This window comes from Pinus tabuliformis, chromosome J (assembly GCF_031772625.1).
Source record: "Pinus tabuliformis cultivar Carrire ecotype Pingquan chromosome J, CPIR1, whole genome shotgun sequence".
Taxonomy (NCBI): Eukaryota; Viridiplantae; Streptophyta; class Pinopsida; order Pinales; family Pinaceae; genus Pinus; species Pinus tabuliformis.
In genome coordinates, this window is record NC_142295.1 from 1,628,071,716 (window position 1) to 1,628,092,262 (window position 20,547).

Below are 20,547 nucleotides of genomic sequence, written 5' to 3' on the forward strand. Positions count from 1 at the left end.
CATGTATCGTGCCTCAAGAAAGTGATTGGGAACAATTGCCGAGTTCAAACCAGTCTACCTGAATTGGACGAAGAAGGGTCAATCTCGCTTCAACCCGAACAAGTTCTAGACACACGAGCCAAGCACCTGCGCGGCCGCATGATTAAGGAAGTCCTCGTCAAATGGAAAGACACCTCTCCGGAAGATGCAACTTGGGAACCAGCCACTATTCTTCAACAGTTTCCGCAGCTTCAGCCTTGAGGACAAGGCTAGTCTTAAGGGGGAGGGCATGTTAGGGTCCCACCCTGACCCCCTTATTTATGTCATGGGATCACATCATAGTCAAGAGTCAATAAAGCCCATATTAATATTTGTAAATGGTTAACCCACAATTAATGACGAGACCACAGTTAGTTGCAAATGGGCCGTAGTATTAGATAGATGGTATTAATAAAACCCACGGTATTGGCCCGTGGTATTGCATGTATGAGTCATATATAAAGGATAGAGACTCCCTGCGAGAAGCATCGTGTCTTATTTTGTAGTCGAGCTCTGCTCTATTGGAGGTTGCCCCCTCGAAGAGGCAAGTGAACATTACTCTCTGAATAATAAAATCATTGCTATTCTGTGTTCTGGGTATCTTTTCTTCGCATATTCTGTATTTGGGTATCCTTTTGCAGGTTAAGAGCATAACAGGGAAGCAACCCTTTGTCATTGATGTTAAGGGGGGAGAAGTTGTAGACATAGAAAGAGATGTGGATACAAGGAAAGTTGCAAATAGAGGGAGTACTACATTATCATTACAAAATTGACTAAGGGTTGCCATCAATGACAAAGGGGGCGATTGTTGGAAATATTTTTTTTCATTGATGTCAAAGATAAGGGGAGACTATAGATGTTCAAGATAAGGATTGCAAGATGAAGATTGTTGAAAATATTATTTGTGGACTTTTGATGCCCAATCTGGATATCCTATCATTGAAGGTCTTTTTACTCTAAAGACCTAGCTCAAATGGAAGGATAGGATATATGGTTGAAAAACTTATTTCAATGTCTTTCCAACAATATATGATACCCCCTCTAACTCCATAGGATTGAAGAGATATGAAATATTATGTTAGGTGGACCCAACCAGAAAGCACATGTCAGCGTAGCCAATTTTTATGAGTTGGCCATATATGTGAACACTGAAACACTATAAATAAAGGATAGATGAGCGCATTTGAAGTGTATCCAAGCAAGAAGATAAGTACACGTGTGCATAAGAGATCTAAGGTGCACAAGAGGAATTAAGGAGTATTCTTGGGATGTAAAGGTGTGCATAGGACTCTGAGTTTACTTGGAGTGTTAAGGGTGCATTATGAAGGACTAAAGTCTAAGATGTTGTGAAGTGTATTATTTTGGGGCTATGATGTTGTAAAGTGCACTAGTCACTGATTATAGTCTAGGGAATGATACTATGAGGTTCACTAGTACTTAGCCAAGGAGACTAGTGTCTCCAATTGGTTGGTTCCTACACAATATCTTGTTGAGTTGGTGCTCAGCTAAGGAGATTGGTGCCTACAAACATTGTAACTATAGGTTGGTGCCTATAAACATTTATAAAGATATTTTTTGTGGTTTTCATTCACAAGAGTTTCCACATTAAACTGTGTACTATGTTTATAGATTAGACGTGTTCAATGTTTTGAAGTTAATGAATGATTGATGAATGCTCATTTAAAAAAAAAAAAAAAAAATTATATTGATTCACCCCAGTATAAGCATAAGTTCAACACAAAATGCCTCCAATTTGAATAAATAGCATGATGAAGGTGCTAGAGATCAAAATACTCAAGGGGATAAAAAAAGGGTAATGTGATACCCCTACTCAACCAAGTACACTTTTAAGGGAAACATTGATTTGCTAAAAGAAATTATGGAAATTGTCATTAGGAGGATAATCACTAAAGTCTACTCCGTGGGATTTGCTCATGCATGCTGGTCTGGCACTACTAAGTGTCCATGGGGTCCTACTATAAAATCCCCCATGCAACACATGTGGTAACAAGACCAAACTGTAGACATTTTCACTAAGTCTTTGGGTCCTTAAAAATATGTAAAATTCCAAGAAAAGTTTGGTGTAGTTAGCAAATTAACCATTAAAGCAGAGTGTTAAATTAAATATCGGATTATAATGGTCAATTATGGAATAGACAATAATTAATAAAGTCACTTTGAGTTTGAGTTTGGTTATTTTATGATTTTATGATTTTAAGCTTTATTTCACTTTAGTGTCTTTTCCATCTATCCCACATTAATAAAGTGGATTGACTTGGCTAGCTTTAGCTTTCTCATTATCAATGCAATCTTTGGTTTCTTTTATGTGTTCATGTTATTCTTATAATTTCTTGTAATGGATTCGGTTGATTAATATCATAATCAGTGATAATGATCCACTGTTATTCTTCTTGTTTTGAAGCAAAAAAAAATCTAAGAACCACAATAGATAATTGTCCAGCAATTAAACGTTCCCTCGCAAGATCAATTAATGATGTAAGTCATAAAACTATAAGAATAGTTGCATGTAAAATCATAAAAATATAATACATAGCCAATTGTATACATTTTAATTAGAATTGGAAACTATGTCACATGGTTCGGGTTCAGCAATGATTAGGTTTGGTTTGAGTTCGAATTTTTTAATGAGGTTTGTCTATATACATTTTATATATACATTAATTATATATATATATATAGGATAAAATAGTAAGATATATCATCAATAAACATAAAAAATGCTACTACGAACATGGAAATTGCAAGGGTAGATTACAAGCTTGAGTTGTGACATGAGGTTATGATTTTTGATTTATGGACTTGGTCAATGGCTATGAAATTCAATGAGGTTTGCCAAACCTCAAAAAAAAAATAAAGCTTACCAAAATTCGAACCTTAAGGTTAAAGTTCGCCGAACCTTGTGACATAAATTGGAAACAATATATTGATACAACTCTGTATTTCTTAATAAGAGATTTGTTAAAAAATAAATATATCAGAACGCTAATAAAGTTCGCATCTTTTCTCCAGAAAAGAGAATCCTATATTACACTCTCCTATACTCGTCTCCACAATCTCCAATTACAGTAAGCAGGTCTTTCCCTTTGTTAGTTACTTCCATGATACTTTGTCTGTCTTCATCGTCCAGTGCAAGAGAAAATATTGCCTTTGAATCATCAATGTGCTCAGATAGACCAAGCCTTACTCCAATCATGGATCCTGCAACTGAGGGCTGCGCAGTGGAATACATTCATGAATCATAACCCATTACAAGCTTTCAGGTTAACAACTTTATTTTCAACAATTTGATGCATTCAACAAAATAGGAAGTAAGTGCTCGTGTTTTTTGCATGTGTGCCTGTATAAACTTTATGGTGTCTAGACAATTGTACAACTCTGCCACTTTAACGATGATTTAATAAGATTGGAAGAAAGTGTTTAAATGCCCTTTTCGAAAACAAAAACTTACTTGATCAAGTATGTACCGCACAGCAACAGTTGAAATGGAAACACCATGCTTCAATGCAACGTTTTTTAGTGTTCGCAATAGCTCTTGAAAAAGACTCCATCCTCCCCATGCATCAACCATCTGCTCATTTGATTTTCCAACAAAAATATTAGCCATGCAAACCTAAATTTTATTAAGTCCAAAGTTCTTTAGATGAGGACTAGATTTGCAAAGTAAAAATTGTAGCAGAAAAAAAGTGTCTCTTAGAGAATACATGCTGAAACTAATGTAAAAGTATCAATAAAACCAAGGCATGAGACGGATATATATACTCGTTTATACTTCTGTAGTGAAGGAGTGTTCAGAGGAGGCCCAGCAAAAGGGATTGATATGTTAGCATCTATAAATTTTTCAGATAGCAACCCTCCCATCACAGTTCCATATCTGATGTTAACAATAGAACCCAAACAATAGACAAACACAAAGTATCAGTAAAAAATTGAAGCTCCAGAAAACATATATATCATTGAGAAAATTGTAAGTGTGATTCCATTTAGGCATTAATTTGTGCAAGGAGAGAGGAGAGAGAGAGAACGTTATTAATTTCACGCCTGAGAGTTGACAAAGTTCTGCCATTTGCTTTTGCGGTCGCATATCTACAACAGAATGCTGTACCTGTTAAGACTACAACATATTGACAATATGAGGACCTGATTTATCCATTTATCAAAAAAGGAAAACGTCGCCCTCCCGCCTCCCAACCCCCACAAAAAAAACCTTAAAGCTGGCATATGTCCTCCAAGAGTACAACACAGTAATGACATGCACACCCGGTTCACATATCTCCCCCCTCTTTCCTCGCCAAAGAAAGGAAAAAGCCGATGCCGGTCCCCTCATAAATATAATGCTTGAGCCTTTACATGGTATGAGATTATTTATAATTATCTTATCCTTGATAAAAATGAAAAGCGTGGTCTGGCAAACAGCATAAGGAACTCACTTGATTACTGACAATGGGAATACCATTCTCCAAAATTATTTGTAACCTTTTTGTATCAAAATTGGTCAAAGCCAATGTCTTAATTTTACCTGCATGTCATTCAACATGAAACTTTGAAAGCTTCATAAATAATAGAATTTTCCCAAACTGCAGCATGAATATTTCAAGAGATCAAAGTCTAGCCGTTTACTCAGAAATATACTAAAATTAACTATTAAGCACATTGAAGAATACAGCCATGCTTTAACAGACCAACAAATTAAAAAAAAAAGTGTAACTCCTGAAACATTAGGCATATCTGGTTTGAAATTCTTTGCAGTCAAAGGTAAGGACTATACTAACCTTCTTCCTTTAGATCAGTTAGGAACTTCAATGCATCCAGGTAGGCCGGGTTAGAGTACTCCCACCTGTTAATTACAGAGAAGTTGCAGAAAACATCCAAATAATTTACAACTCTACCATTTCAGATTCATTGAATCTTCAATTACTATCATATATTATTATTAACAGCTGGAAAAATGTATTCCAAAATAGCCAATCTTCTATCTCTGGTATTCTATTCAAGAAAGAAAATGCTTTCAATATTTGAACATGCAAGGTAAAGAACGTTCACCTTATACAGCAAAGCCATTTAAAAGTTTCCAGTTTTGCAATGCTCTAGCAATATGATTGTGATAAAACGGAAATGAGAATACTTGGGCTTAATAACACCAGTTTTTCTCTATTCAAGGAACACAAGTTTGAGATATGGGAAAAGATAAATTTAACCAGTATTATATATGACAAATATGCTTACCAATGAAATTGAAGCATGTCCAGAGATTTAACATCCATTCGCTTGCGTGAAATTTCAATATTGTCCCTGACATAAGCTCCCGTCATTTTACCAGGAGGTGGAACCCACTTTGTGAGGCTGATTCAACAAAAAAGTACATTCATTACGTTGGACATGTATAGAGGATACTTTCAGCTGCTTCATTTTTTTGGAATAAAAGCTTCCTTTAACTATTGATATAAAATAGTTACATCACTTATATACAAAAAAGGCAAAACACAACCTCCAAGAGCACTAGCTAGTAGCAGATCTCAAAACTGTGCTGGTTAAATACCAAAATGCTCATAATCACATAAACTGATAAGCAGAATATTATCAAAACATGAGCATATGTCCATGAAGCCAGAAGCAAAGCCACAAGGCCATGGGCCCAAAGCATCAACAGATAGCACTCATGCAGCAGTAGGAAGTAGCCCAATATCAGGCAAAGGCTTATCTTGATCACAACCAGTCCCAATTGGCTTGGTCTCTACAACGATCAGATCCCATCCATCAATGTCAGCTTAAAGATTTCTATTTATGATTCTTTTAATGTTGAAATTCCCTTGCACTCTAGGTCTGGTCTATGACTAGACTAACACATAAACACACTAGCAGTGCTCAACAATGAACAAATTTGCATAGCAGAATATATCAGCAGCGAAATCAATCAATCAATAGTACACAAGATTTATATGGCCCAAAACATTCCTTATCAGTCCATCAATAAGAAATTCACAGGGCTCCCGTACCAGGGGTCATGGCCCTTTAGAACTCTGATACAAATGCTATAATACAACAAATACAAGTCTGTCACTAGGGTTGAGGTCTTATCCTTTAGACCCTTGCTGTCTGCACAAACTCAGCCCTCTCTTGCTGTCTGCACAAACTCAGCCTGCTGAAGCTGCCTGTCGCCTCCTTCCTGAGGCCCTGTGGTCCTCTTCTCTGCAACTTTGGACCTCCTGCCTGAGGCCCTACCTGCAGCTTCCTTCCTGCAACTTCGGACATGCGGCCTAACACTGGCAGCCTTGGCCTTACCTCAGATGACCTTGATCTGGTCTGTTTTACCACTGTCCAGCTTCGTTCAGGCTACTTCAAGCCCTAGCAGACCTCCATTGGTCCTCTTCTTGCTGCGGCCTGGACTAGGGCACAATCCAGCCCTGAACAGACCTCCTCCAGGCTATAACCAGCCTCAGCCCTGTTCCTAGGGCTGCTCCTTACATAGAACGAACCCATCACTACTTCCTACGGCTTAGACAGAAACTTCGGCCTCTTTCACACAAATAGTCTCATGCTGTGGTTCCTTTTCCTTGCCAGAACAGAACAGATATCCTTGCAGCTCTCTCTCTCCAAGGTTTCGGCTCTCCTTAGGGTTCTTGTTCTCTTGCACAGGTGTGTCCTTTTACTTGTGACTTGGCCTCTCTATTGGCCTTCAATATATACTTGTTTAAGAGGTGGAAATCCCAACAGTCATGTCCCTTAGCCTTGTTGGCTGACCTGAGCCTACATGACTCAAAATCAAAATAAATTCATTTTCTTGGTTTTAAGCCCACTCCTTTGGGCCAAAACCCCTAGGCTTGGGTACTTTGCCCACAAACAAGTCTTTTTGTGGGTTTTCTCCTCAAAAGTCAAGCACCCAAGACTTGTGGGAGTACCTCTCAAGCTACACAATTTTCAACACCCCATTAGCAAGGGAGGTATTTCCACCACTACCTAGAAGTGGCCCTGCCTCTGAATCTAATCCATAACCACATCCTTCAGGAAGACCTAGATCTTCGAAGATACCATGCTCGTAGAAATCTCCAGCTCCATGATTTTCCTTGCATGGCCATGACTTCCTTGCATGTGCCATGTCTTCTTTTTGCATGATCATGACTTTCCTTGCATGGTGCATGACTTCCTTGCATGTACCATGACTTCCTTGCATGGTCTATGACTTTCCTTGCACCGCCATCATGACTATCCTCGCATGGTTCGTGACTTTCCTCACTTGGCCTGGAAGATTGCACTCTCTCGCTTGAACTTGAAGGTTAGATTTCTACTGGGCGGTTGACTCTCCATTGCAGTCTCCCTCTGAGTCTACATAACCTCCCCTAGCTCACTCTATTTTCCCTCCCAGAAAGTGTTGCAACTGAACTTGTGTCCTTTCAAGGTCAGTCCTGAGCTACAATTGAACACTAGGCCTAGTCCACTCTAGACCACCGCAACTCAACTCTGCAAGTGTCCTCATCCTCCTAGATCAAATACCTCATTGGACATGGTTCTACTGCCAGATGTGCAACTCGACAACCCAATGAAGATACTATCTCGCAATCAACCTGTCATCCACACAGAGCTACTTCGTCCATGCCAAAGCACTCCCTGCCAAGGCACCTGAGTTGTCTCAACTTACTTTAACAAGTCAACGGAAGTCCATCAACAGTGTCGGCAATCCGCCACTCAACATATTGTTGCACACTGAGTTCTCCACCAATACACCAAAACTCCCATCTTGCCTCATCACCAAACCAATCAAGATCACATCTCCAAGTTCTCTGATGAACCTTTGTCTAGCCAACTGTGAGTTGGAAACAATATTGCTTCATGCAATAATCTCACATCTCCCTCCTAGAGCTAACACCTATGCACACTTTGAGCTAACTGTTCTTCAAAGCCGCTACAATACCATATTGAAATTCCCTTGCACTTTAGGTTTGGTCTATGACTAGACTAGCACATAATGTCATAAACACACTAGCAATGCTCAACAATGAACTTTGCACAATGTAATATATCAACAGCGAAATCAATCAAGAGTACACAAGATTTATATGGCCCAAAAAATTCCTTATCAATCCATCAATAAGAAATTCACAGGGCTCCCATACAAGGGATCATGGCCCTTTAGAACCCTGCTACAAATACTATAATACAACAAATACAAGTTTGTCACTACGACTAAGATCTTATCCTCCAGAGTCCAAACCCTCATCTGCCCATAAAAACAAAGACAAAATAATGTGACTTACTTGTTGTAGCAATCCTTTGCTTTCAGCCCTTTCAGTCCTCTTTGTCCAGTGTTCCTCGTTGTCCTTTGCCTCCATATATTCACACAGATCATCAAACTACTTGTTGTAGTTACCCTTCCTTTGATGTTATAGGCTCCTTTTCTCCTTGTTGTTAGCTCCTTTTATAGCCTAACAAACTTCACTTTTGTTGATTTTTGTAGCATCAAGAGGTATTCCCGCATGCCAAATTGGCCTCCTAAATCAGCCCAAGAAAATATTAAATATGGAAAATTAAAATTATTATTTTTGGCCTTCATGTAGGCCCCAAAAGTCAAGTCGGCCCCACCTTGTGAATGGGTGTGACCCTTGGTCAAAAACCATCTAGTTTGACCAATATAAATAAACCATTTGAGCTCCTAAATTTATCATCAAATCAATTTAGATCTCAAGAGAAATTAGCCATTTGTTCACACGTGTAAAGGAGCAGAAGAAGACTAAGGTTTGACCAATGAATTCCAAGCAGAAGTTTGACTCATTTGTGAGTGTTGACTGAAGGATCTTGGACTATTTTTTACCTATGTTAACCAAGACTTATCAGGGCATTTGATCGCATCTTTGACTGAGTTGTTGACCGAAATTTTGGGTAGAATTCTGAGCATTAACCGAACTATTTGACCAACATTGACCGAAAGTTGAACAAGGCACTTCGACCAAATTTTCTGAGATAGCAGTAGAGGCCGAAATTCAGCTTGTTGACCAGATTTGACTAGCTAAACAAAAGTCTGACATTCTTTCTCCTTTGACCAAGTTTGACTGGTATTAAAAGCTTGGAAATTGGCACAGATTTCTAAACAATTTATATCGTAAACTTTGTTGAAGATTGAATTCTCCTTAGAAGAAAAGTTGGTTGGGTTCTTCCCAAGGTTGGGTTTTCGCAGGGTAATCTTGTGTCTCTTTAGTGTCTAGCTATTGCTTTATGATCCTATGTTTATTATTGCATTATAGTTGAGATTTTCTATGTATTATTGCTTAATGATATAAATGACATAAGACAACTTAAGAATACAAATCATTGGAAGTAATGTAGGAATTTACAGGGTAAGTTCCTCAGACAGAACACCGAAGGACACCACTCACAAACAGATCACAAATCAATACACCAGTATTCTTGACGTGGTTAAAACCCTCAAAGAGGGAAATAGTCCACGGCCTGAGCCAACGCGGCCACTTCAGGCAATTTATTAATAAAAGAAATAAAATTTACATAAGCTTCTCTCATGAACGGTCACCCTACAAATGACTCTCCATGCTCTTTAAATAGAGATCATGGACCAATCGAGTGTTAAGCCATGGATCAAGTGTCGGTAATACCGAGGAGAGAATGAACCGTCGGATCACTTCACGTCTAGAAAATATCCTGACCGTCGGATTGTAAGTTACAAATGTACATAGTAAAAGAAACACACTTTACCTAACTCTACACTAGACCAAGTTATACTTAACTATTTACTATGTGTCAGAATATCCTAACATCCCCCCTTAACAACAACTTGGGATAGGATTGAAGGATGTACAAATATGACACAATAGGAGAAGGAAGGAGGCATTAGAGCCTATCCCCCCTTAGTGACAACTTCCTGAACTCCAACCATAAATCGAAGTTTAGTAAACTTCGCCTCTGTGAGAGCCTTTGTAAAGATGTCTGCAACTTGACCATCTGTTGAACAATATTGCACTTCAAGAACATGGTCATGAATGAGCTTTCTGATGAAGTGCATGTGTAGTTCAATGTGTTTGCTGCGCTGATGTTGGACTGGATCTTTGCATAGTTAAATGGCACTTTGATTATCACACCAAAGTGTAGTCGGAGGCTGCTGCTGAAAGCCAAACTCTGACGGGATCTGACGAAGCCACGGGGCTTCCTTACTAGCTTCTATGGCGCCACGATACTCTGCTTCTGCTGAAGAAAGAGAAATGGCACATTATTTCTTGCAAACCCATGTAATAGGTCCAAAACCAAGAGTGAAGACATAACCTACAGTAGACTTTCGATCATCAGGGTCACCAGCCCAATCGAAATCAATGAAACCAACCAGTAGAGGAGATGCTTCTACACTGTAATGAATCCCAAACTGAACTGTACCTCGAACATAATGAAGTATTCTTTTAGCTGTTTTCCAATGACTTTCATGTGGGTTTTGCATAAATCGAGCAATAAGGCCAACAACAAAGGAAAGGTTATGATGGGTATGGGTCAGATACAAAAGTTTTCCTACAAGCTGACGGTATAAGGTAGCATCAACTTCAGGGGAAGTACAAGTGACTGAAAGTTTGGCTCCAACTGAAAGGGAGAAGGGGCTGGCTTACAGTGTTCCATGTGAAAGTGGCGTAGAAGATCACATGCATACTTGGACTGGGAAAGGGAAATACCTTCCTTAGACTGCAAGATTTGAAGACCAAGAAAATAATGCAAGTGTCCTAAGTCTGTCATTTCAAACTTCTTTTTAAGGTTGGACTTCACATGGTTTATAAGGTTGGGATCACTACCAGTAAGGATAAGATCATCAACATAAAGAACAAGAATGATAAGAGACTTACCCACTTTCTTGGTGTAGACAGTATTGTCAGAATGACACCTAGAAAAGCCAGTATCTAAAAGAAAGCTATCCATTTTGGCATACCAATCCCGAGGGGCTTGCTTGAGACCATAAAGGGATTTCTTAAGCCGACATACAAGGCTAGAGTCTTTTTGTATAAATCCAATAGGTTGTTCCATATAGATTTCTTCATGCAAGTCCCCATGCAAGAAGGCAGATTTAACATCCATCTGATGGACTTCCCATTTGAAAGAGGCAGCAAGGGAAAGAACAAGGCGGATAGAGTTCATTTTGGCAACAGGGGAGAAGGTTTCAATATAGTCAATGCCTTCAACTTGTGAAAAACCGTTAGCAACAAGACGAGCTTTATGTTTATCAACTTTTCCATCTGGTCCATACTTGGTTCTGTAAACCCATTTGCATCTAACAAGTTTTCGTCCCTTTGGAAGAGGAACAAGATCCCATGTATCATTTGCCAATAACGAACGATATTCTTCATTCATAGCTGCGTCCCAATCTGGATGGCCTAAAGCTTCTACAAAGGTGTCAGGATCATAATTCGCTGAAGCTTGAGCCAGTAAAAAAGAGGCTCTATCGAACTGAGAACATGTACATCGCTGATCTATAGGATCACCTGCAAGAGCACCTACTGCATCCCGAGTAGCACGGACCCATTTTGGAAGCTGAGGAGCTGAAGGAGGATCCTGAAAAGGTGGGGGAGGATTGTCATCCTCGTTTTCATCATCTGAAGAAGAAATATTTTCAGAAGTAGAAGGGATAGAGAGAGGTGGCACATTCGCCGAACTAGGCTCGTAGGCCGATATATTTTCAGCAAACTTTACATCTCTTCTAATGATAACATTTTTGGACTTAAGTGGAATAAGTCTGTATCCTTTGACAACTTCAGAATATCCAACAAAAATACATTTTTCACTCTTATGTTCTAAAGCTTTATGTTTCTCATCTAGAATATGGGCCCATGCTTCACTTCCAAAAACACGAAAGTGACTTACATATGGTTTAATTGAGCTCCATGCTTCTTCTGGAGTGATATTCTTTAAAACCTTAGGAGTGCGATTTACTATGTAATTTGCACAGTTAATTGCTTTTGCCCAAAAATTAAGACTAAGTCCTTTAGATTGAAGCATACAATTAGCCATTTACTTTAAGGTGCGATTCTTCTTTTTAGCTACACCATTTTGTTGTGGAGTATATGGAACAGTATGTTGCATTTGAATTCCATGCTCAGTGCAAAAGTTGATGAATTTGTTGTTAACATATTCTCCGCCATTATCAGATCTTAGCTTAAGAATTTGATGTCCAGATTGTTTCTCAACAAAGGCCTTAAAGGCCAAGAACATATTAAATACTTCACTCTTGAGTTTTAAGAAGTATACCCAAGTGCATCTGGAGAAATCATCAATGAAAGTTAAGAAATACTTGTAGCCAGAGAATGAAACAACTAAAAGTGGACCATATAAATCACTATGCACAAGCTGTAAAGGGGCTTCAAACATGCAAGATGCTTCTCAAATTGTCGAAAAAGAATGTGTTTTCCCCCATTCATGCAAAAGGTTGCAGTGCTGGAAATATCAGCCCACAAAGAATTCTACATGAAAATGGAGTTTTGGGGTGTCGGGGTAAAACCTGGGAAGGTCTAAGATGTCATCCTAGAAAATGATAAATATCTTCATTTATCTAAGAACTCTTGGGTGAGATTCAAAATGCAAAAGAAAGTGAAAAAGTTCTCCTCAATATTCATGATGATAAAGTGTGTTGGGTGCACTTACCTATGTGAATTTTGACCAATTTTCATCTGAGTTCTCTAAACCATTCAAGCCCTTCAAAAGCGTTAAAATTGGTACCTAGGGCCAAACTCCATGTGGGTCACCTTATTTATGACAGCTGATATTTTTCTTGGATTCCTCTCTCCGAGAGGTGTAGGATTGATCTAAAGATCATCCGATTCCGACATGTAAAAATAAAGATATGAATTTATTTGTATTATTGACAAATTGTCAAGGTCGGCCAGCAAGCAAAACAAGCACTTTAACCCCCAGCTCATCCTCAACGTTGCATATAAATAGAGGAGACCTCAAGTCATTTTAGGTGCACATCATCTCATGATCTCTCTCTCCACTTGTTTGGGTATGTCTTCTCAAAAGGAGGACTTGGTGGAGAGAAGGGTCTCAAGCCCTAGCCGCAGCAAGAAGAGGCCCTAGCCGCAGCAAAGGAGAAGCCCTAGCCGCAGCAAGAAGGAGCCCTAAGACAGCGTGAAAGGAGCCTAGAAGGACAGCGTGGAAATCTCTGAGTGTTGTAGGTGACAGCGTGGTGAATAAGGCAGTTCTAGGGCATGAATTAAGGACTGTTTGCAAGGCAGGGAAGCCGCAGCCACAAGGAGCAGAAATTCGTTGAAGACAGGTCAGCGTAGGGCTGGATATGCATGCAGTTGGGTGTTGGCAAGTGCAATCAGCTAGGCTGAGTTCATGAGGAATACAACGCTGTTGTTTGGGATTGTTTGGGTGACATTTGTGAAGGCCGAAAGCTACAGCAAGCTGTTGTGCTAGGCCGCAGGCCATAGCACACAGCTGGAGGTTGTGTTAAGGGCTGTCATGGGTGGACAACACCTTTAGGAGGCAGCGTGGTATGAGAGGAGGGTCTCCAAGGTGAACCGCAGCCCTACAAGGGCTTGTTTGCTGACTGTGTGGTGGAACTAGGGCTGCAGGACATGCCCTAACCAGGAGTGCAGCAAACAGCAATATTGCAGCAGTATTTTGTGGAGGGTTGCTGGATTGATGAACTCCTCAAGGGTATGCCACAGCTCTCTTAGGGACTGTTTGGAAACTGTCAAGGGAGTTTAGGGCTGCTGCAAGTGCCCTAACTAGAACAGTAATCATCAGTGGAATGAAATCAGAATTATGAGCAGTGTTTGGGCTGATTGAGCTAACTGTTGAAGGCCGAAGTTCACTAGGTTTGACCGAGCTACTCAGAGGAAGGATTCTTCCCTGTTTGACCAGCATTGACTTTTCTGGTCAAGGCTTTACTGCTGCTGTCATAAATTATCAGATTTGTAAATTTTGTACTATCTCTCTCTGCTGAACTATTGAAGAATATAAGAAGAATTGATCAAGGGTTTCCCCGCTTCGGGGTTTGTCACTAGCTGGTGCCACATCTTGTGTCCTTTTGTCTTCGCTTGTCTTCTACTGTGTATGTTCATGTTCTATCTGCATTTTACTATCATGCTGATGTGATTGCTAAACTGGGTATTGATATTGGGTTAATTAAGAAATTGAAGTAAATTGCTCTTAAGCATAGAACATACCAAAATTAACATGGTTTCAGAGCTGAGGTGAAGACAAAGCCCAAGCAAGAGTGAAAGAGCAATCACCGAAGACAATTGGACAAGGACTAAAAGCTCAATGGGTTCCTCATCCCACTTCCCGGGTGAAGACAAGCTCCATGAAAAGTCTGACTATCATGGATGGAAGATGTCTTTTGATCTGACATTAGAAGAGACAAGAATGGTGGATCAAGAAATGCCTTCTAATAGAGGCAACCCCATTGCTTTCTCCGCTCATGCGAAAAGGAGAAAGAATGCAGGGTCTAAAGGTCATTTCAATGGAAAGCCCGGATCTAAGGGAGGAAGGAAAGGCAGGGGCTTTGTTTGCAATAAGTTTGGCCACTATGCAAGGGAGTGTCCAAATAGAAGGGACACATCACATGATGATGATCACAATCATTCCAGGGGTAACTTCAACAACAACAATCAAAGGAATGGCAGGTTCAATGGCAAAGGAAAAAGGAATGCGGGACATCATGGAAATGGTCAACCCTCCAAGAAAGCAAGGAACTCCAGGTATGAAGAATCAAATGTTGTTAACAATAAGCAAAAGGAATACTATCTTATATCGGCCCTCTCCACTACCTCTCCTCCGGACACTTTGGGGAATTAGCTAATTGATAGTGGTGCCTCAAGGCACTTCACCGGGTACAAGGAAGCTCTCTCTAATCTGATAGAGAAGGAGACAAACTTGGAGATTATTCTTGGAGACAATGCCACCTATCCTGTGAAGGGAGTAGGGAATGTTACCCTTCAATTGAATCAGGGTAACACGATACATTTACAAGAAGTTCTATATGTACCTAATCTCAAGAAGAACCTGGTGTCCATTTCGGCAATGGAAGACAAAGAATACAAGGTGGCATTCATTGATGGAAAGGTAGGTGTTTGGAAAAGGAATTTTAAAGATGTTTTTACTCTTGGGTTCAGGGTTGACACTTTGTATCAAGTTGGAGGAAGTCCATTGGGAGCCATGTCTTGCGACACATCTCTATAATATGAACTATGGCACCGGAGGTTTGTCCATCTTCATTATAAGGCTCTTCCCGATGTGAGACAGATGGTGACGGGTATGCCCGAGTTCAAAGTAGAGCATGAAGGTGCATGTCCGGGATGTGCCGAAGGAAAACTTACAAGGGGACCATTCCCCTCTAGTAATAGTAAGACCTCCGATATATTGCAGTTGATCCACTTCAACATATCTGGTATGATGCCCGTAAACTCTTTGGGAGGATACTTATATTATCTCACTTTTACGAATGACTATTCTCGCAAGACTTGGATCTACTTCTTGAAAAAGAAGGATGAAGTATTCACCTGATTCCGTCACTTCAAAGTCTATGTGGAACAACCCGAGGGGTTTGAGGTTCATGACCGGGAATCTCATGTATGCAGGTTGAAGAAGGCTCTCTATGGCTTGAAGCAAGCACCCCAGGCTTGGTATGAGAGGATTGATATCTATCTGATGAAACTAAGATTCACTAGAAGTGAAGTCGATCCGAACCTTTTCTTTAAGGTTGAAGATGATAAACCTCTCATACTGGTACTTTATGTGGACGACCTCTTTCTGACAGGTGCAAACCCTCTCATTCACAAATGTAAGAGGGAGTTAGGCTTCCGAATTTGAGATGAAGGACCTCGGACTGATGCACTACTTCCTAGGGTTGGAGGTCTGGCAAAAGCCAGGAGAAATTTTCCTATCTCAAGGAAAATATGTTGTGGAGATATTGGAAAGATTTGAGATGGTGGACTGCAAGCCTCTGACTACCCCGATGGAACTTAACTTCAAGAAGTTATGTGGTAGTGTTGTCGGACTCGTATTGGGAAATGCCTCTGAGTATCGTCAACTCATAGGAGCGTTGATGTTCTTGGTGAACTCCCGTCTGGATATATGTTTTGCAGTTAATACGTTGAGCCAATATATGGTTGAGCCTCATCACACGCATTGGATTGGTCCCAAGAATCTTCTGAGATATCTTCGGGGCACAATCACTCATGGACTGAGATACATTGTCGGAGATGTGAGGCTGCATGGCTATTCGAATGATAATTGTGCCGGCAGTGTGGTGGATCGCTAGAGCACTTTTGGGCGTTGTTTCTCTTTGGGTTCTACTGCGATATCCTAGATGAGCAGGAAGCAAAAGTCGGTTGCTTTGAGCATTGCTGACGCCGAATACATAGCTGCAAGTATGGCCTCCTGTAAAGCTGTCTGGTTGAGGAAGCTCTTCAGTGAGCTATTTGGACATGTGCTGGATACCACCGTGATCCTCTGCGACAACCAAAGTGGGACCCGATTATCAGAGAATCCTATATTTCATGATCGCTCCAAGCATATAGACATCAGGTACCACTTTATCCGGGTTATGGTACAACGAGGAGCAATAAGGCTCCATCACATTGGGATTGATAAGCAGGTCGCCAACATTCTGACAAAACCCCTGGGAAAGTTCAAATTCTTGACTTTCCGAGAACGACTAGGAGTCGTGGAGAGATCCTCTCTTGAGGGTCCTGTATGATATGGATATTGAGCTCTAGGAGCTCCAGGGGGGGCTTGGGGTACTTCTTGGAGCGATAAGCAACCATAGGGCGAGTGGTTCAGCCTTCCCCTAGTGGTTTTCTATGTAGGCAGGATGAGTGATTCATCCTTCTCCTGCTGAGACACAACCATAGGGTGAGTGGTCCAGCCTTCCCCTAATGGTTTGTTGTGTACAGGGTGAGTGGTTCAGCCTTCCCATGTGATACCCCATGGCGACATGTAGGCAGGATGAGTGGCTCATCCTTCTCCTACTGAGACATCCTACCCATGCAATCTGGGACTCATGGGAAGTACCTCTCATCTGGCCAATGAGTAGGGAAATGAGGATAGGGACCATAGTACTACCGATGGACGCATCGTGTACTGTTGTACTCCCTATGCTAGGATTACCTATATTGATCTAGGATCAATTGGAACTGATTTCGAGTCAGTAAGAGTGGTATGAGACACTCTTTATTTGGAACTAATTTCGGATCAGTAAGAGTGGTATGAGACACTCTATTTATTTGGAACTGATTTCGGATCAATAAGAGTGGTATGAGACACTCTCTTTATTTGGAACTGATTTCGGATCAGTAAGAGTGGTATGAGACACTCTCTTTATTTGGGACTAACTTCGGGTCAGTAGAGAATGGTATGATACATTCTCGATCACATCTTCTTCTTCATAGTTCAGCAGAGCAGAGCAGTGCAGTGCAGTGCATTGTTGGCAAAGATAGTACCAACTGGCAGATGGATTAGCAGATGGAGTTCTCCCTAGTTGAGAGGGAGTGTTAAAATTGGCAACTAGGGCCAAACTCCAAGTGGGTCACCTTATTTATGACAACTGATATTTTTCTTAGATTCCTCTCTCTGAGAGGTGTAGGATTGATCTAAAGATCATCAGATTCTAACATGTAAAAATAAAGATATGAATTTATTTGTATTATCGACAAATTGTCAAGGTCGACCAGCAAGAAAAGCAAGCACTTTAACCCCCAGCGCATCCTCAACGTTGCATATAAATAGAGGAGACCTCAAGTCATTTTAGGTGCACATCATCTCATGATCTCTCTCTCCACTTGTTTGAGTATGTCTTCTCAAAAGGAGGACTTAGTGGATAAAAGGGTCTCAAGCCCTAACCGCAGAAGAGGCCCTAGCCGTAGCAAGAAGGAGCCCTAAGACAGCGTGAAAGGAGCCTAGAAGGACAGCGTGGAAATCTTTGAGTGTTGTAGGTGACAGCATGGTGAATAAGGCAGTTCTAGGGCATGAATTAAGGATTGTTTGCAAGGCAGGGAAGTCACAACCACAAGGAGCAGAAATTCGTTGAAGACAGGTCAGCGAAGGGTTGGATATGCACGCAATTGGGTGTTGGCAAGTGCAATCAGCTAGGCCGAGTTCATGAGGAAGACAATGTTGCTATTTGGGATTGTTTGGGTGACATTTGTGAAGGCTGAAAGCTACAGCAAGCTGTTGTGCTAGGCCGCAGGCCATAGCACACAGTTGGAGGTTGTGTTAAGGGTTGTCATGGGTGGACAACACCTTTAGGAGGCAGTGTGGTATGAGAGGAGGGTCTCCAAGGTGAACTGCAACCCTACAAGGGCTTGTTTGTTGACTGTGTGGTGGAACTACGGCTGCAGGACATGCCCTTACCAGGAGTGCAGCGAACAACAATATTGCAGCAGTATTTTGTGGAGGGTTGCTAGATTGATGAACTCCTCAAGGGTATGCCATAGCTCTCTTAGAGACTGTTTGGAAACTATCAAGGGAGCTTAGGGCTGTTGCAAGTGCCCTAACTAGAACAGTAATCATCAGCAGAATGAAATCAGAATTATGAGCAGTGTTTGGGTTGATTGAGCTAATTGTTGAAGACCAAAGTTCACTAGGTTTGACCGAGCTACTTTGAGGAAGGATTCTGCCCTGTTTGTGTTGATTTGGGATAGCATCGGATGTGCTCTAGCCATGAAAATTGGTGGAGAGGCTAAAGCACATGAAATCTCCAAGACCCAGAAATGGTTTGGACAGATTGTACTCGATTTGGGAGATATTAAAATAATTAATATTTTTAATGGAGTTCCTAAGTCTAAACTTAGGAAAATTAAAATATTAATGGGAATTAATATAAAACTGGGTTAGAAGGGTCCAAAAGTCATGGATCAAGCCAAATCTAATCTTAGCCGTTGATTAGAGATTTAATCTCGGTCGTTGATGGACCAACGAGAAAAGTATAAGAGGAGGCTTGAGGGTCAGTTGGAGGACACACCAAGAGAGATCAAGAACTCGATTTTCTGGGGCAGGGTTTGCTAAGGAAATTGAGTGAGTGATCTGAGTTGCAACTGAGGGGCAGTGAATACATAGCAGAGAGGCAGAGTTAGTACCACGAGGATCAGCACAGAGCCGGGAGAGTGATGCAGAGCCAACTAGAGGCCACGCAGAGGCAGCCAAGAGCTGCGCAAAGCCAAACAGGGTCAGCGTGTGAGATGCAGAGGCTCCAGGGGCTAACGCAGAGGCTCCAGAAGCTGACGCAGAGCCCAGAGAGGCTGACGCTGGGCCAAAGAGGCTGACGCAGGGCCTAGAGGCAGCGCTGGGAGCATTTCGTGGGACAGACTGAGAGCTAGAGAGCCGGATAGGGTGACGCAGTCCCTATCAGAGTGACGCAGAGCAGCAGAAGTTGCATTGTTGCTGTGGGATCGTTCATCCAGTGATTTAGCTGGAATATCTGTCTCCGACTAAGAGGTACTACTGCCGAGGGCATTCTCTGTTGGGTGAGCCATTTCTAGCACCCAGGTTGTATTCTGAAACTGCATAATAATAAAACCCTCTGAATCGCTGCACCGGTTTTCCCACATTGGGTTTTTTCGGGAACATTAGTTCAAAAACAACGGTGTCACTTGTGTGCTTGTTTACTTTCAGTTGATGATCTGTATGTGTTGATACTGTACTTGTATTTATTTTCAGTATTTACATGGTAAATAACTTGTTAAGTAATTGAACAAGTAGGAAGAAATAAATCAGATAGTACAGGAAGAATTTCTAACGGATTAAACTTAGAAATTCCAACATGGTATCAGAGCGTGGTTGCAGATCACAAGATAACTGAAGGCATCAGCCGAGCAAAGCAGTAGCAGCAGAAACAGTTGTCCCGAGTGACAGAAGTTGTTCCTAGCAAAAAGCAGCAAGGAAGGGGTGACGCAGAGGGCCTGCATCATCAGTTCGAGCCAGGAGGAGGATTAGCGCAGAGGCAAAGAGGAGCAGACCTGACCTACGCAGTGCCCAGTCATCTTTCTCAATCAGGAAGGATCGACGCTGTGGCCAGGAGGTGCAAATTTTGTCGGTGCCAGGATTGCGCAGAGCCTAGAGGCTCAGTCCTTCAAGTTGTTGGGGTATAGGAGGCTGCGGATAATTTGCGGAGCGAAGCTGGTGGGGTACTGTGGTCAGAACAGTACCTAACAGGGCAAGACCAAGGAGGAGGGATTTCCAGAAGGGAAATCGAGACTCAGAGGGAGTCGAACCGAGGACTTCCAGGAGGGAAGTAGAGAGACTCAAAGGAGTCGGAAGAAGAGCAACAAGATGGCAGTGAATGGGCTGAGAGATCAGGAGAGATGAGACGGAGCTTCCAACTTCATAGTTTAGAAGACCAGGATCTTGTCCATTCTAGACAGGTATCGCATCAAGCACTTCGCCTTGAAAACAATAGCGATCCCCATTGACCCAGCTAAAAATGAGAAGTACGAGGAGACAATGGCCAGGGCAAAGTGCATCATCCTTGATGGGGTCAAGGATCATGTAGTGCCGCATATTTCCGAGAAGGACACGGCAAATGACATG

At 41.4% G+C, this 20,547-nt stretch overlaps 1 protein-coding gene across 1 annotated transcript in view; it reads right to left on the minus strand.

The window, feature by feature from the left end:
* Nucleotides 1-2,944: 2,944 nt before the first annotated feature.
* The window catches only part of LOC149233730 (putative oxidoreductase At1g06690, chloroplastic), a 67,355-nt gene continuing 49,752 nt past the window's right edge, over nt 2,945-20,547 (minus strand). Inside the window, exons 2-8 of the mRNA XM_089379844.1 lie at nt 5,263-5,379; nt 4,809-4,873; nt 4,467-4,555; nt 4,062-4,141; nt 3,799-3,910; nt 3,488-3,607; nt 2,945-3,250 (exon numbers count right to left, since the gene is read on the minus strand). Coding sequence (XP_089235970.1) covers nt 3,065-3,250; nt 3,488-3,607; nt 3,799-3,910; nt 4,062-4,141; nt 4,467-4,555; nt 4,809-4,873; nt 5,263-5,379 — 769 coding nt within the window. The 3' untranslated portion in view covers nt 2,945-3,064. The remainder of the gene's footprint in view (nt 3,251-3,487; nt 3,608-3,798; nt 3,911-4,061; nt 4,142-4,466; nt 4,556-4,808; nt 4,874-5,262; nt 5,380-20,547) is intronic.